Source organism: Trichechus manatus, unplaced genomic scaffold (genome assembly GCF_000243295.1).
Source record: "Trichechus manatus latirostris isolate Lorelei unplaced genomic scaffold, TriManLat1.0 scaffold00015, whole genome shotgun sequence".
NCBI classification, from domain to species: domain Eukaryota; kingdom Metazoa; phylum Chordata; class Mammalia; order Sirenia; family Trichechidae; genus Trichechus; species Trichechus manatus.
Window position 1 is genome coordinate 3,889,529 of NW_004443951.1, and position 18,536 is coordinate 3,908,064.

At 35.2% G+C, this 18,536-nt stretch overlaps 1 protein-coding gene across 3 annotated transcripts in view; it reads left to right on the forward strand.

Annotated features, from left to right (window-relative positions):
- The window catches only part of NRDC (nardilysin convertase), an 88,557-nt gene that overhangs the window by 43,914 nt on the left and 26,107 nt on the right, over positions 1-18,536 (forward strand). For all 3 annotated transcript variants that reach the window (XR_002823239.1, XM_004371741.2, XM_004371740.2), the window contains 8 exons: positions 5,405-5,527; positions 7,915-7,972; positions 9,784-9,857; positions 11,262-11,331; positions 13,497-13,574; positions 15,109-15,229; positions 15,311-15,369; positions 15,633-15,687. Coding sequence is in view for 2 of the 3 variants with exons in the window: in XM_004371741.2 (XP_004371798.1) it covers positions 5,405-5,527; positions 7,915-7,972; positions 9,784-9,857; positions 11,262-11,331; positions 13,497-13,574; positions 15,109-15,229; positions 15,311-15,369; positions 15,633-15,687 (638 nt within the window). In the remaining variant the exon portion in view is untranslated. The remainder of the gene's footprint in view (positions 1-5,404; positions 5,528-7,914; positions 7,973-9,783; positions 9,858-11,261; positions 11,332-13,496; positions 13,575-15,108; positions 15,230-15,310; positions 15,370-15,632; positions 15,688-18,536) is intronic.

Sequence of the window (18,536 nt, forward strand, 5' to 3'; positions counted from 1 at the left end):
GGAACAAAGAAACTGTGAACAACACACACAAAAAAGACATCAAAATGACAGCACTAAACTCACACCTATCAATAATTACGCTGAATGTAAATGGACTAAATGCACCAATAAAGAGACAGAGAGTGGCAGATTGGATACAAAAATGTGATCCGTCTATGTGCTGCCTACAAGAGACACACCTTAGACTTAAAGACACAAAGAAACTAAAACTCAGAGGATGGAAAAAAATATCAAGCAAACAACACTCAAAAAAGAGCAGGAGTGGCATTATTAATCTCTGACAAAATAGACTTTAAAGTAAAATCTACCACAAAGGATAAGGAAGGACACTATATAATGATTAAAAGGTCAGTACACCAGGAGGACATAAAAATAAAAAATACGCACCCAATGACAGGGCTGCAAAATACATAAACTCTGACAGCACTGAAAAGAGACAGCTCCACAATAGTGGTAGGAGACTTTAATACACCACTTTGGGTGAAGGACAGAACATCCAGAAAGAATCTCAACAAAGACATGGAAGAGCTAAATGCTGCAATCAGCCAACTTTATCTCATAGACGTATACCGAACACTCCACCCAACAGCAGCCAAGTATACTTTCTTTTCCAACGCATGTGAAACAGTCTCCAGATAGACCACGTATTAGGCCATAAAGCAAGCCTTCACAGAATCCAAAGCATTGAAATATTACAAAGCATCTTTTCTGACCAGAAAGCCATAAAAGTAGAAATCAACAAGAGAAAAAGCAAGGAAAAAAAATCAAACACGTGGAAACTGAACAACACCTTGCTTATAAACTACTGGGTTATAAAAGAAATTAAGAATACAATAAAGAAATTCATAGAATCAAACGAGAATGAAAACACATCCTACCAGAACCTTTGGGACACAGCAAAAACCAGTGCTCAGAGGTCAGTTTATAGCAATAAATGCACACATCCAAAAAGAAGAAAGGGCCGTAATTAAAACATTAACCCTACAACTTGAACAAGTAGAAAGAGCAGCAAAAGAAGCCCTCAGGTGCCAGAAGAAAGGAAATAATAAAAATTAGAGCAGAATTAAATGAAATAGAGAATAAAAAAACAATTGAAAGAGTTAACAAGACCAAAAGCTGGTTCTTTGAAAAGATCAACAAAATCGATAAACCATTGGCTAAACTGAAAGACAGGAGAGGAAGCAGATAACCCATATGAGAAATGAGATGGATGATATCACAGTAGACCCAACTGAAATTAAAGGAATCATAATACTTTGAAAAATTGTACTCTAACAAATTTGAAAACCTAGAGGAAATGGACAAATTTCTAGAAACTCACTACCTACCTAAACTAACACAAACAGAGAGAGAACAACTAAATAAACCCATAACAAAAGAAGAGATTGAAAAGGTAATTAAACAACTCCCAACAAAAAAAAGCCTTGGCCCGGATGGCTTCACTGGAGAATTCTACCAAACTTTCAGAGAAGAGTTAACACCACTACTACTAAAGGTATTTCAGAGCATAGAAAAGAATGGAGTACCCCCAAACTCATTCTGTGAAGCCAGAATAACCCTGATACCAAAACCAGGTAAAGACATCACAAAAAAAGAAAATTACAGACAATATCCTGCATGAACATTGACGCAAGAATCCTCAACAAAATTCTAGCCAATAGAATTCAGCAGCATATCAAAAAAATAATTCACTATGATCAAGTGGGATTTATACCAGCTATGCAGGGATGGTTCAACATTAAAAAAACGATCAGTGTAATCCAGCACATAAATAAAACAAAGACAAGAACCACATGATCTTATCAGTCAATGCAGAAAAGGCGTTTGACGAAGTCCAACACCCATTCATGATAAAAACTCTCAACAAAATGGGAATAGAAGAGAAATTCCTCAGTATAATTAAGGGCATTTATACAAAGCCAACAGCCAACATCATCCTAAATGGAGAGACTTTGAAAGCATTCCCCTTGAGAACAGGAACCAGACAAGGATGCCGTTTATCACCACTCTTATTCAACATTGTGCTGGAGGTCCTAGCCAGAGCAATTAGGCTAGAAAAAGAAAGAAATGGCATCCAAATTGGTAGAGAAGAAGTCAAAGTATCTCTATTTGCAGATGATATGGTCTTATACACAGAAAACCCCAAAGAATCCACAAGAAAGCTACTGAAACTAATAGAAGATTTCAGCGAAGTTTCAGGATATAAGATAAACATACAAAAAATCAGTTGGATTCCTCTACACCAACAAAGAGAACCTTGAAGAGGAAATTGCAAAATCAATACCATTTACAATAGCCCCTAAGAAGATAAAATACTTAGGAATAAATCTAACCAGAGACGTAAAAGATGTATACAGTGAAAACTACAAAACACTAATGCAAGAAACCAAGAGACCTGCATAAGTGGAAAAACATACTTTGCTCATGGATAGGTAGACTCAACATTGTGAAAATGTCAATTCTACCCAAAGCAATCTACAGATACAATGCAATCCTGATCCAAATTCCACCGGCATTTTTTATCGAGCTGGAGAAACCAATCACCAACTTCATATGGAAAGGGAAGAGGCCCCAAATAAGTAAAGCATTACTCAAGAAGAAGAACAAAGTGGGAGGCTTCACACTACCTGATTTTAGAACCTATTATACCGCCACAGTAGTCAAAACAGCCTGTTACTGTTACAACAACAGTTACATAGACCTATTGAACAGGATTGAGAATCCAGACGTAAATTCATCCACCTATGAGCAGCTGATATTTGACCAAGGCCCAAAGTCCGTTAATTGGGGAAAAGACAGTCTCTTTAACAAATGGTGCTGGCATAACTGGATATCCATCTGCAAAAAACTGAAACAATACCCATACCTCACACCATGCACAAAAACTAACTCAAAATGTATCAAAGACTTAAAATCGAAAACGATAAAGATCATGGAAGAAAAAATAGGGACAACACTAGGAGCCCTAATACATAGCATAAACACAATACGAACCATAAGTAAGAATACACAAGCACCAGAAGAGAGACTAGATAACTGGGAGCTTCTAAAAAACACTTAACGCTCATTAAAAGACTTCACCAAAAGAGTCAAAAGACAACCTACAGACGGGGAAAAAGTTTTTGGCTACGACAAATCCGATCAGTGTCTAATCGCTAAAATATACAAGATACTGCAAAACCTCAACAACAAAAAGACAAATAACTCAGTTAAAAAGTGGGCAAAGGATATGAACAGGCACTTCGCCAAAGAAGGTACTCAGGTGGCTAACAGACACATGAAGAAATTGTCATGATCATTAACCATTAGAGAAATGCAGATCAAAGCTACAATGTGATACTTTCTCACCCCTACACAGCTAGCATTAATCCAAAAAACACAAAATAATAAATGCTAGAGAGGTTGTGGAGAGTCTGGAACACTTATACACTGTTGGTGGGAAAGTAAAATGGTACAACCGCTTTGGAAATCGATTTTGCACTTCATTAAAAAGCTAGAAATAGAAGTACCATATGATCTAGCTATCCCGCTTCTTGGAATATATCCTAGAGAAATAAGAATCAGCACATGAATAGATACATGCACACCCATGTTCATTGCAGCACTGTTCACAATAGCAAAAAGATGGAAACAACCTAGGTGCCCATCAGCGGACGAATGGATAAACAAATTATGGTATGTCCACACAATGGAATACTACACAATGATAAAAGAACAACGATGAAGCAGTGAAACATAACATGGAGGAAGCTGGAGGTCATTACTGTGAGTGAATTTAGTCAGTCACAGAAGGACAAATATTATATAAGACCACTATTATAAGAACTCCAAAAAAGGTTTAATCACAGAAGAACACATTCTTTGATGGTTACTAGGGTGGGGAGGGACGGTGAGGGTTATTTACTAACTAGATAGTAGATAAGATTTATCTTTTGTGATGGGAAGGACAGCACACGCTACAGGGGAAATCAGCACAACTGGACTAAACCAAAGCTAAGAAGTTTCCTGAATACAATCAAGCACTTTGAGGGACAGAGTAGCAGGGGTAGGGGTCTGGGGACCATGCTTTCAGGGGACATCTAGGTCAGTTGGCATAACAAAGCTTAATAAGAAAATTTTCTGCATCCTGCTTTGGTGAGTGGCGTCTGGGGTCTTAAAAGCTTGCAAGCAGCCATCTAAGATACATCAATTGGTCCCAGCCATCTGGAGTAAAGCGGAATGAAGAACACCAAAGACACAGGGAAAGTATTAGTCCAAGAGACAGAAAGGGCCACATAAACCAGACTTCATCAGCCTGAGACCAGAAGAACTAGATGGTGCCTGGCTACCACCAATGACCGCCCTGACAGGGAACACAACTGAGAGTCCCAGATGGAACAGGAGAAAGGTGGGGTGCAGAACTCAAATTCTAGTAAGAAGACCAGACTTAATGGTCTGACTGAGACTGGAGGAACCCTGGAAAGCACAGGCCATGGATTCTCTATCAGCCCAGAACTGAAATAATTTCTGAAGCCAACTCTTCAGACGGGGATTGGACTGGACTGTGGGACATAAAGTGATACTCATGAGGAGCGTGCCTCTTAGCTCAAGTAGATACAAGAGACTAAATGGGCAGCTTCTGTCCAGAGGTGAGATGGGATGGTGTAGAGGGTTAGGAGCTGGTTGAATGGACATGGGGAATCGGGTGGAAAGGAGGAGAGTGTGCTGTCACAGTATGGGGAGAGCAAGTAGGGTCACGTAACAATGTATGTAGAAGTTTTTGTATGGGAAGTAAAAAAGTTGGTAAAGAGTGGAAAAACATAAAGCAAGGGGGTAGGTATGTTGTAGCTTCTTTATAGGTTTTCCTGTAGCTAGTAGTTAAGCCTGCCTGTATTTGTTTCTCTAACATTGGGTTCCTGAATAGCAAGAGTAATACCTAGCATTTTGTGAATGCTTTTGTGGTTCCAGTTATGTGCTAACACTATATGTTAGTTATCGCATTTGATCATCACGGTAACCTAATGAGGTGTGCTAGGCTAAGATTTTCTAAAGCAACATGTAAAAAAAATTGGCATAGCGGCACTTAAGAAAATACCTGGCAGGGGCAAGGCACAGTTGGCAAACAAATGTAGAAGGCGTGCGTTATTTTTGTAAAAATATGGCACTACTTGTTGTTAAGGTATTGCCAGTCAGAAATTAATTCCTGTGTATTAAAATATACTTCAGAATTGCTGCTTGACCTTAGTGAAGTTTTGTTTTGTTTATTATTATTATTATTATTATTATTACACAGTAGTTCAATATTCTTGAGTCATTTGGGTTATTTCATTTGTCATATGTAGTAGCAGAACATGCATTGTTGGTGTAGATTACTTTTAACAAAGTGAACTTAGTTATTTCTATAATCTTTTTCATCTTTTTACAGGAAATGCTGAGACTCTCAAACATGAGCCAAAACGGAATAATATTGATACACATGCTAGACTGAGAGAATTCTGGATGTGTTACTACTCTGCTCATTATATGACTTTAGTGGTTCAGTCGAAAGGTAACATTATCTACAGTGGGCCTTGGAATTATGCCAGAGTAGTCATTTCTTATGATTTGTTTGCCTGGATCAGTGTTACAGTATTCTGTCATTGACTTTAGTGCTTGACCCTAATACAAAGAAAAGAAAATGAGAATTTGGAGAGGTCACATAGCAAGTGGCAGAGCTCAGGGAAGCACAAGGTTATCTGATTCTCAGATAGATGTTTTTCTCTTCCTGACGTTGTTGTTGTATGCTGTTGAGTCAATTCTGATTCATAGCAACCCTTTATGACAGAGTAGAGCTACCTGGTAGAGTTTTCTAGTCTAAATCTTTATGGGAGCAGATCACCAGGCATTTTCTCTTGCAGAGCTGCTGGTGGGTTCGAACCACCAGCCGTTTGATTAGCAGCTGAGTGCTTAACCATTACACCACCAGGGTCTGTCTTATAGACATAGGTCTTATCTATAGAATAGTCTGTGAGTATACTAATGTACTAATAGGTCATGAATTGATCTTTTAAGCCACATTCAGCTGCCTCCGTATCTGTGATTTTACATTTAATCTATATTGATTATAAACTCTTAAAGGGCAAGGTGTCTGTCTGTTCATCTTTACATATTGTTGTTGTTAGCTGAAGCTGAGTTGGCCCCCAACTCATGGCAACCCCGTGCACATCCTTACACGCTGTTATTGTGAGGTGCCGTTGAGTTAAATCTGACTCATAGCAACCCCATGTGACAGAGTAGAACTTCCCCATAGGGTTCTGTAATCTTTACTGAAGAAGATTGCCAGGTGTTTCTTCTGCAGGGCTGCTGGATTGGTTCGAACTGCCAGCCTTTTGTTTAGCAGCTGTTGTGCCATCATAGGTCCACTAAAATAGCATGATTAATTGCGATAGGTCATGGTGATGATGGCAGAGTATCTTAAATATAAATGACTGATAAATACCTCTACTCTTTTTCTTCTTTTATCATTATCTTCAGTATTATGTTAACTTTTTCTCATGAAAAGGAACCATGGTACTTTTTTTTTTTTTAACATTTCAACTTCCTTAGGCTATTCAAAGTCAGTCTATTGCTAACTTGTTCCTTTTGACATACCTTATAGTTTGCACATTTCTTTTTGAAAATGTAATCGTCTCATCCTAATGTGATTCTCCTTTATATAAAAGTTTACCCTCTACATTGTCAAAATTGAGATCAAAGCTGACTTGGCACTTACGTATAAAACATTTTTGCATTTAGTATCAAAATTTGTCCACCAAAGTTGACTTGAATGTAAAGTTATGAATATGGTATGATAGATTCCTTTGTTCAAACTGTAGATGTGCTTTTAGATAGATTCCTTTTACAACATTTGTTAAAATAGGGAATTCCATATTCTTTATGTAATGTTAATTTATAATTTTAAGTTATTATGTTTCTAAATCATGTCATGTACATGCATTTTTCTTCAACTGGGTATTCTGTTTCTTTTGCATTTTCTTCTTCTGTAATGACAAATACAAGATCTTATTAGTGCTTGTTGGAAATTTTTAACATAAGCCCTAGATTTTTGATAAGAGAACCTTGTACAATCTAGATTCAATACATTTTGGAGCTTTAACATTTATTATACCATTTAAGAGTAAAATATCTATGTAAATAGTATAGAATAAATCCAGGAGTTGATTTTTTAGTCTAATTTGCATTTTGCATTTTATACACTGGTGCTTCCTTATTGAGAATTAGTGAAACTTGTGTGCCTGGTGGAACTTAACAGGTACTATCCAGTGATGGAGATGAGTCACTGGGATAAAGCTAAGAGGTTTATTTTTCTTTTAGGTATCATGTTTTACTAGATATTTCAAAATAATTTCTTATGAAATTAAAAAGGGATCAAAGGAAGATAGAAATCATATACATGAAACCTAAGAACACTTCTGGAGTAAGACCTCAACAAGTGTAAATGAATGTAAAACAAATGAAGTATAAAAGTCCTGATGAGATGCCATGAAGAAGAGGGGTCAGTGTAGTGTAAGTTAGTCAGGAGAAACCTTCCTAGAGGAAGGAAGTTTTGGAATGGGTGCCGGAGGGTGGTTGGCATATCTCTTGGCCCTTTACACTAGTCTAATGACAAACAAATGTTTTTGTTTTTTTTTAAATTTTGCTTTCTATTATTATTTGTGTGCTGCTTCTACCTTTATCAAGGAGGATAAAGGAATCTAACAAAATTTACTATGTCTTAAGATTTCTTATCTACTGTTGTTTTTCTTGTTACTCATTCCTGGTTAAGGAGTGGCAAATAATTCCCAAATTAAAGCACCTCTTTGCTTTGTAGCTGAAAGTCTGTGAGAAAGCTAATTTTATTTCTGTCTTGAATAATGACCTTACATTTCCCTTTCTCTCATCTACCCCCACCTCAAGAAACCCTGGATACTTTGGAAAAGTGGGTGACCGAAATCTTCTCTCAGATACCAAACAAGTAAGACATTTATTTTTATGAATCACACACCTTTAGAGCTAAAAGATAACTTCTTGTATGAGTTCCAAAGGTTTTTTTGTCTCATTTTGTTTTTTAAGTGGGTGATGAAATTAAGGCCTAAAGTTCACACAGCTTTTGAGTGTGATTACTAAGATGAGAACCCAGGTTTCCTGGGTTCAGTGGTATTTTAATAGTTGAGAATTTACAAGCTTTTAAAATTACAGTAAATATTATGCCTCCTCTTATATTTATCCAGAGCTTTTCTGTTACTGTGTAAGGTGTTTGAAACTGTTATATGAAGGCAAGTACTGTATTGAGAGGCGGATGTGTATATTTGTATCCCCTGCCTCGGGTCAAATTGTGTTCTGAAAGTTTGTTTTCTAAGTCAGTTGTTTGGAACTTGGAATGCTTTCCTATCAGAGAAATAATCTTGCAGATGATGGCTAATTTTCCATATTGCCTGGAAAAGCCTATTTGATTTCATAAGAAATCGTATATAGGGTTCCAGTTAAGAATGCTATTAGGCATTTTTTGTTCACTTCAAATTCATCAAAATAATAGTGCTACATTTTTGTTACAAAGAACACAAAAAATTGCATTCTGAAACAATAGTCTTTCTTCCTACCCTTAGCAGTTTGCATTTGAGTAAAATAAATGAATCAGATTTTTTTCTGTCATCAGGTGGGTAAGCTAGTGACTTTTTCTAGTTCTTCATTCCAGGACATAGTTTATTTCAAATTAATGGAAGAAAAAATAACTTCAAATATGTCAGAATAATTTCTAATAACACCTGATTTGTTCTTATTATCTTGGTTTTATGTAAATTTCCATTGATAATTAGCAGTTCTTCTTATGTATAGAAAAGTAAATAAAGCTTTGCCAAAGTTGTGTTTTTTAGTTTTTTTAATAAAAAGTGAGTATGACCGATGGAAATGTCAGATGGCAGATTGGAATGTGTTTTACTGTGAAACTTTACTAATAAAACTGGAAGTGTATTTAATAGAGGGATTCGTATAGAAAAGTAAATAAAGCTTTGCCAAAGTTGTGTTTTTTAGTTTTTTTAATAAAAAGTGAGTATGACCGATGGAAATGTCAGATGGCAGATTGGAATGTGTTTTACTGTGAAACTTTACTAATAAAACTGGAAGTGTATTTAATAGAGGGATTCATTAGGCTCTGTCAATCTCTGATGAGCATTTAAAAACTTTTCTTGAATATTATTCACTAATAACTTTGACTCCTTAATCAGACAAGTTAAAAAGTCTTCTAGGTATTTAATACTAATTTATACTGACTAGGTATTTAATACTAATTTATACTGACTATGTATTAGAAGAAATATTAAAGTTAGAATATTTGTCAACCAGATTGGAAGCACCTTGAAGGAGGGACCAAATCTTTTAGATACCAGAGTGCCTAAGACAGTGCTTTATGTTTAATATCATGCCTTATACCTAATAATCACTCCATAGATATTTGTTGATTAAAAAAAATTATCTCTGGTACAAGTTTTGTTTTTGAAATGGCTTTGTACGAGAGGAGAACTAAAATTGAATGGGGCTCATAGATGCAGTAAATGTTGGGGGTGAGTCCGTTCAGTTCATTACTTCTGCTATCTCTGTTTGAGTTATTGGGGCTGAGGTTAAGAATAGGTTGTGGAGTTCAGGATTTTGATGCTTTGTTGCCTAGAATGCTTTTCAGCTAGGAATATACAGAATAGATTATAAATACCTATCAGTTAGATATCCCAAAAGATACTGCTTGTAAAGGCATTTGCCAATTAAATTTTAATGTATTTGTTTTATTTTCAGTGGGTTGCCGAAACCAAACTTTGGCCATTTAACGGATCCATTTGACACACCAGCATTTAATAAACTTTATAGAGGTTTGTGAACCAAAGGTTTAAAACTGTTTGAAATAACTTTAGCACATTTTCTAAAACTTAATTGAGGCTGCCAATTTTCTTTAAAAATGAAAACACAACAGAAAGTACAGCTGGATTGTAAATGGACTGGATGGGCAATGGAGATCCAGTTAGTGACAGATAGCAGCAGGCCGCTAACAAACTGCAGATTGATTAGTTGTGGTGCTGTGCTGCTATTTGATTCTGTTTCATGCTTTCTCCCTGTTTCCCCTTGTTTCCTTTTGTTCTTTGGGTTTTTTTGTTGTTGTTGTTGTTTCTTTTCTATTTTATCTAGATTTTGCTCTTTAAAAATAGGGAAGGAGGAAAACACTTTGGATATCATTTCCTTTTAACTTCATTATAAAAACTATGTATTAAATGAAGAAAAATTTCAAAGTAGAGAAATGTGTAAAGAAAGGGGAAAAAAATCACCCATAAATCTTACTACCCAGAGAGATATTTTGGCAAATTTCCTTCTAATTTTTATAGATATATTTTATACGTATGTTTTCTTAACATCGTTGATATTGTAAAGTATATACACTTTTGCCTACTGCTTTTTTTAAATTTAATATTTGTAATAACTGCATGAATGAATCATCACATGGGTATCCTATAATTTACTTAAAGATTTACCCATAGTGAACATTGTAGAAACATTCTTAACTCCCTGTTTGTCTGTCTTTGCTCTTTTTGTCATGGCAGATTTTTTTTTTTTCTTTCTCTCAATTGCCTAGGTATTCCCACCTCCTCCTTCACTCCGTTGTCGGTCTCTTTCCTCTTCCTCCTTTTCATCAATGACCACTTTGTCACTTTGTCACACTGTTTCTGCTGGCTCCATTCTACCTAAGCTCACTCTTCCCTGAGACAACTTATTTTGGGTTATATTATTTCCACCTTTGGATTTCATATCCATAGAATCATAGAATAATAGCACTGGGAAGAATCTTAGAGATAATCTAGCCCAACCCGCTTATTTTACCTTAAGGAAACAGCTTCAGAAAGATTTAAATGTAAATGATTTTCTCAAGTTCATTTAAGCACATCCGGTAAGATGGTGGTCGGGCTGGATTTAGACTCTGGGTCTCCTAACTCCTAGTCCCATATCCTTGCAAGAGATCCATCCTTGGCAGCATTACATATTCTCATAGATCTTTAATCCCTGCTTTCACTACTCATGAAACCAAATCAAAAAGAATTTTATAAAAATTACATTATTCAAAGTAGAAATTGGCAACTTGAAATAATAGGCGCGTTATATTTATTTCCCCTGTTTATCGGCAAATGAAATATATTGAATTAAAAAAGAGAAAGAACACGTTCATGTAACATAGTAAAAGTTATGGAGAAACACTTATATCTGTTCTTCTGAAAAATATTTTTTAGTGGTTCCAATCAGAAAAATTCATGCTTTGACCATCACATGGGCACTTCCCCCTCAACAACAACATTACAGGTAAGAGGTCAAGGGCAAGTTTATTACTTCATTAGTGAGAGTTACATTTTTAAAGCATGCTAAATGGGTTAAATCTGAGGGCTCTGAATTTATAAATACAGATAATTTGGTAAATTGGGACTTGAATCTTTGAAATTAAGTATCTCAGTGTGAATGCTAACTTTTGTGATAATTTTCTTTAGTACTTTCAGTACGAAAATATAATATTGACTAATTTATTTGGCAGTGGCAACCATTTAGTTTGAGCTCGTCAAAAGTAAAGTTAAATAATTTTGAGTCTGGCATACGACTGGAGGATAAATCTCAGGGACTTACTTTATGAGTTGAGAATGAGTTAGGGCAGATTTATACAAATTAGAAAAATATTTCACCTTAACTGTATAGTTTTCTTATATGAATACTATAGCATGGACTAAGCAGTTTATTAAACACTGTATAAATGCTTTTCTAATTAGAAGCAAATGCTAATGAATTGAATGCACTAATAAAAGTTTAACTTATTTTTTAAAACGACTATCAACAAAACAAAACCCTGAGCACACACATACAAGCAAAAGAAAGATTAATCTATATTGCCTGAGCTCAGTAAAAAATGCTTGTCGCTTATATGTTAGAATATTCAAACAATCAAGTCTCAAAGTTAACAAGAATAATATGCTTCTAGTGAGACTGCAGACAGCATGTGTATTGCCTACTTGCTTTTGGTTCAAGGGTAATATAGGCAAAAGTTAATGTACATTGAGGCCCCAAGAGTGTAGGTAAGTTAGAGTGTCCTAAGATGTGTTAAAATTATTACGTGTGCATTTAAAAATTTATTATTTGTTTAAAATTTTTACTATAAAAATAATACATGCCTGTGAAATATTAAAATAGGAGAAAATGGCATTAAGTAAAAAGTAAAAGTCTGCTTCTCCTTTTCTTTGTTCCTATCCTCAAAGATATGCCTGACATTAATAGTTTTTTATATGTACTTCAGGTATTAAAATAATGAATAAAAGGCACATAATATCTTTTTTATGGAAATGGAATTACATTATGTGTATGATTCTTCCCTTTTTTGCATTTTTTTATTATTTTTTAATTAACAAAGCTTTGTTTATCCTCTGATTACTAAAGTAGTTCATGCTCATTGTGAAAAATTAGAAAATTATTGAAAAGTAGAATAAAAAATTCATGACTCTGCTCTAAAAGACTGTTACCTTTTCTGTATATTTCCAGCAGATTAACTTTTTTTATGGACTGTATTTAGTTTTAACATGACATTTATCACAAATCCATTTGGAATCCCCATATATGTGAATTCCCAGTGAATTAGCTTTTGGAGGGGCGTCATTTTGCACAAAGAAAAAAAGTGTTTATCCCTCCAAAGTTAACTACATGCAGTACAATTAGCTTCCTTCAGATGCATAAGTTGTATAATCAGGTTCATTCATTAACTTCTTTGCTCCTTTACACCAGTCTTAGTATATATGTTAACTTAAATTCCTGTATTAGCAATGTGTGAGCTTTTGGGATTGCTTAAAATAGTTGAAATCATAATATTATATCTTGACTTTCAGGAATTTACTGAATTGAATTTTGTAACCTAATTTTAAAATTTAAGAATGTTCAGACTCCTAACATGACTTTTTGGTACACTTTTGTTTTAATAGGAATGCATTTCCAAAACTATAGCAGAAGCCAATGGAAAAAGACGATTTGAGTAACATGTATACAACTACTCAGAACTATTATTATATAATAAAACATTTTCACATTTGTTAATTGCATCTTCATGAAAACCCTAGGAGTAGGAAAAAAGAAAGATACAGTGAGGTTACACCTCCTACTGAAGGTCATGCATTTACTTAAAGGAAAAAAAAAAACCTAAAACTAGAACCTAGATTTTCTGACTCTTTGTGCAAGACATTTTAATTTACCACAGAGCCTGATGCAATACTGGAAGCTTTTACAGATACAGATGAAGTCATTTTTCAAATGAAAGAAGTTAAAATTTACCATATTTTTCTGATTTTATCTTACTGCTAATTGTTATACTTTTCTGTTTAAATGGATATGTGAGAGTAAGTTTATAATTCTTAAATATTGTAGTCTTAGAAGTGAGATTTTTCTGGTGTATTTATACCTTAACTTTTTGGTTTCTGACCTTAAATTTTTTTTTAAAGGGTGAAGCCACTTCACTATATCTCCTGGCTGGTCGGACATGAAGGCAAAGGCAGCATTCTTTCTTACCTTAGAAAAAAGCAAGTATTCAATTAATAAGCACTTTTACTTTAGACACTTGAAAAATATTAGATAATATTATTATATATAAGCCATTCTTTTCTCTTTTTGCTTTAGATGCCAAAAAGTCTAGAATAAAATTTAATGCTTAATTATAGTCATTTTAATAGCATAGACTGTTTTAATAGCCATATTATTTTTGTATATTTGTAAGCCACCTTTTAGCCCCTGTTGAAAGTAGTTAAAAACAATTTTTTTTAAATCATAAGTAAAACTATTGGATTCCAGAATTACATAAAAAGGTTAGCTCTTACCAAGAGTTTAGATTTGAATGAATAGTAAGTAGTAGTATGCTGTGAATCTTCAGGTGGCCTCCCGTCCTCCAAAACATGTAAACATTAATGGAAACTTTATTGAACAGATAAATCATAATAAGTCGGACTGTGAACATTTTATGCAGCCATGTTAGCAGAATGTTTCCTAATGTATTTAAGCATCCGTTTATGTTGCTTATAGCCACATATTGGAAATACAGCTTTACTTTGGGATCAGGAACAATGGATTAAAGTAATTCCTTATTTGTTTTTATATACACTAATTAATTTGAGCATGCAAAGATAGATGAGAAATGTAAATAAGTGATTTAAAACATTGATACATACTAGAACATTCAAAGAAAGCTGAGCACACATGGTTGTTATAAAAGAATAAACTAATGACATTAGGTACATATATGCCTTACACAGTATAGCATGAAGTGTTTTGAGATGTACATAACCCCTCTACTGTACTGAACTGTATTAGAATTTCAAATACTTCGTTCTGGCTCCTTCTCTCCTTATTTTAGGTTTTTAGGATTATTCTAGTCAGGAAAAGATAAAACAGTCTCATTGTTTGTTTATTACTAAACGAGCTATATAGGTTAGCTGATAGTCTCGAAGAGCACAATTGACATTCTAAGTGGGAAGATATATGAAGTGTTTTAAGGCTTTTCCTGGGAAGATAGTTTCAGAAAGGGATAAATGAAATGCCTCCTAGCAACCATCATCTTAATATTTTGTGCTGTTCATTTCAGCAAGAATTACTATGGCTTCATAAAACTGTTAGTGTTTTACTGTGTTGTAATGTGTATTAAAAAAAAAGGAGCCCTGGTGGCGTAGTGGTTAAGAGTGCAGCTGCTAACCAAAAGCTCAGCAGTTTGAATCCACTATCCGCTCCTTGGAAGCCCTATAGGGCAGTTCTCTCCTGTTCTGTAGGGTCACTGTGAGTTGGAATTGACTCAGCAGCAACAGGTTTCTTTTGGTTTGGTTAACATGTATTAGTGTTTCCATTAAACAAATAAATATGGAGTGTCTGGTGATTCCTGCATGTACTACAATTCCTTGGGAGGCCTTGTGCTTTTAAAATTTGTTCTTTTAAACTTACTGATGGAAAGTATATCTTTGCATCAAAGGCTGAGGTTTCCAAATTTTACATAGAAAGCTAATCCATTTTGCTAATTTGAAGAGTTTATAGATTATCAATCCCAAGATATTAATTTTTTCCTATCTGTAGGTGCTGGGCTCTTGCACTGTTTGGTGGAAATGGTGAGACAGGATTTGAGCAAAATTCTACCTATTCAGTGTTCAGCATTTCTATAACCTTGACTGATGAAGGTTTTGAACACTTCTATGAGGTAAATAATTAAAATGGAGTGGTTCTTCTTTTATATAGGTATTACTTCATGCAGAAGACTAATCAAATGTTTTGTTTTCAGGTTGCTCATACTGTCTTTCAGTATTTAAAAATGCTGCAGAAGCTAGGCCCAGAAAAAAGGTAATAAATACTCTTAGAATGAAGCCAAGAGTTAATCCTAATACCTTTTAGTCTTAAAGCTGTCAATAGACATGCTTACTCCAGCCTTGATGGTTTTTCAGGCAGTTTTCTTTACTGGCTCCATGTCTTTACCCTTCTACATGTGAGTGTACGCTAAGGGTTTTATTTACTTGGCCAGTTCCTTTATTTTTATGCCTCTCTTGCTGATGATTCTAATGAAAAAATTCAGTATGGCTTCTAATTGTAGTTTTCTTCTCTCACAGAATTTTTGAAGAGATTCAGAAAATTGAAGATAATGAGTTTCATTACCAAGAACAGGTACTGGAAGTCAAATTCTTTTTGAATGTTATCTGTGACCAAGTTGAAACTGGTGTGGACGTTGTTTCTCTTTTTGGAAGTGTCACTGGAGTTTTAATTCTGCTACTCTTTGTCATGTGAGTCTCAAGATGGCCTTGAGGCTATCTGAAAATTAACTCTTGTGTTTTTGAGTATTTGTATTGAGTAACAATAAGGGGATTAAGCAGATGGACATAGAACATCTTGCATGACAGTCATCTATCTATGTAATCATCTGTCTATCCCTTTGTTAAATATTCATGAAGAGCTTGCTATCATACTTGATATTTTGAGAATTCAAGTATTGCATAGATACTCTGCAAGGTAATCTGTAATAATTACCACATATAGTATTAGAAACGGTGTGTTTTCGAATTTGAGGAAAGGAGAACATTTTCCTTGATTGGAATAGGATCAGGGAAAGCTTCATGGATGTGGTAAATTTGAATTAAGCTGATGTCTTAGTCATCTAATGCTGCTATAATAGAAATACTGCAAGTAGATGGCTTTAACAAAGAGAAATTTATTCTCTCACAGTTTAGGAGGCTAGAAGGCTTTCTCTCTCTGTTGGTTCTTGGAAAAGGTCCTTGTCATCAATCTTCTCCTGGTCTAGGAGCTTCTCATCCCAGGGACTCCAGGTCCAAAGGACATGCTCTGCTCCCAGCTCTGCTTCCTTCGTGTCATGAGGTCCTCCTGTCTCTCTGCTTGCTTCTCTTTTATAGCTCAAAAGACATTGACTTAAGACACAACCTAATCTTGTAGATTGAGTCCTGCCTCAGTAACATAACTGCCAATAATCCCTTCATTAACATCATAAAGGTAGGATTTACCACACCTAGGAAAATCACATCAGATGACAGAATGGTGGACAGTCATACGATACTGGGAATCATGGCTTACGCAAATTGACACACATTTTTAGGGGACACAATTCAGTCCCTAACAGTTGAGCATTAAACATAATGGATAAGGTTTGAATACACTCTAGGTGAAAGGAGGCACAAAAGTAGGAAACTCTGGGGTATTATTGTGAAAAAAGTGAATGATCCTGTCTGTAGCATAGAGTATGTGAAAGGAAAGGGTATATGAGGCTAAAAGGTAAGGAGTTTAGAGCAGTATTTTTAAAACCCTTTGTGCACTGGATCTCTTTGGGAGTCTGTTGAATCCGGTGGGCCCCTCCTCAGAATAATTCTTCTATCCCCTCAACTTTGTAAACTTTAAGAAAAATTGCCATAGTAGTACAATGATCATCAGTATAACCAGTTGTTATTTTTTTTTGTTGTTGTAAAAATATATATAACACATTTACCAATTCATTGTTTTTTGCATGTACAGTTTAGTGATAACAGTTACATTCATCAGTAATCACTGCCAAATATTCCAGCATCTTAAACAAACTCACTGCTTCCTAAATAATAACTCTCTCTCTCCCCTCCTTCTCACCCCTGGTAGCCACTAATAAAACTTAGGTCTCTATTCATTTGCCTATTCTAGATATTTCATGTAGGTGAGATCATACAGTATTTGTCCTTTTGTGATTGATTTATTTTACTCCATATAATATTTTCAAGGTTCACCCATGTTGTAGCATGTTCTTTATGGCTGAGTGATATTCTCTTGTATGTATATACTGTATTTTATTTGTCCATTCATCTGTTGATGTACACTTAAGTTGTTTCCAGCTTTTGGCTCAGTTGTAAATATTTTGTCATATTTCCTTTTTCTCTTTCTCTTCTTATGTATGTATGTATGTTTGTGGGGTTTTTTTTTCCTGAACTATGTGAGAGTTAGTTACAGATATACTGATACTTCACCCCTAAATGTTTTAGCCTGTATCTTCTATGAACAAAGGCATTCTCTTCCATAACCTTAATCCAGTTGTCACAGTGGGGAAATTCAAACATTGAAACAATATTGCTAACTAATCTATAGTCCAGAGAATAGTGTGTTTAAATGCATAAAATAGATTACAATAGATTACAAAGGAATATTGAAATAAAGTTTTCAGAATCTTAAAAAAATAATAGTATGTGCCTATTAATACATTAAATAACAAGGTCTAGCAGTGGATCTAATCATTATCATAATTTTGAAGTAGCAATGAGCATAAATGATGTTTTAAGATACCTGCAACAACTGTATTATGATATGAAAAGATCTGTGATTTTTGTTGGCAGTAAATTCACCAAACCAAAACCAAACCCACTGCCGTCAAGTCAATTCCGACTCACCAGCGACCCTATAGGACAGAGTCTGACTGCCCCATAGGGTTTCCAAGGCTGTAAATCTTTTTCTTTTTTTTACTGTTGTGCTTTAAGTGAAAGTTTACAATTCAAGTTAGTCCCTCATACAAAAGTTTATACATACATTGTTACATGACCCTAGTAGCTCTCCCTATACTGTGACAGCACACTCTTCCTTTCCAACCCGGATTTCCTGTGTCCATTCAACCAGCTCCTGACCCTCTCTGCCTTCTCATCTCGCCTCTGGACAAGAGCTGCCCATTTAGTCTCATGTATCTACTTGAGCTAAGAAGCATTCTCCTCGCAAGTATCATTTTATGTCGCATAGTCCAGTCTAATCGCTGAAGAGTTGGCCTTGGGAATGGTTTTAGTTTTGGGCTAACAGAGTGTCCAGGGACCGTGTCTTCCGGGCTCCCTCCAGTCTCAATCAAACCATTAAGTTTGGTCTTTGCACTAGAATATGAGTTCTGCACCCCACTTTTCTCCCATCTGTCAGGGACTCTCTGTTGTGTGTCCTGTAAGAGCAGTCATTGTGTTAGCCGGGCACCATCTAGTTCTTCTGGTCTCAGGCTGATGAAGTCTCTGGTT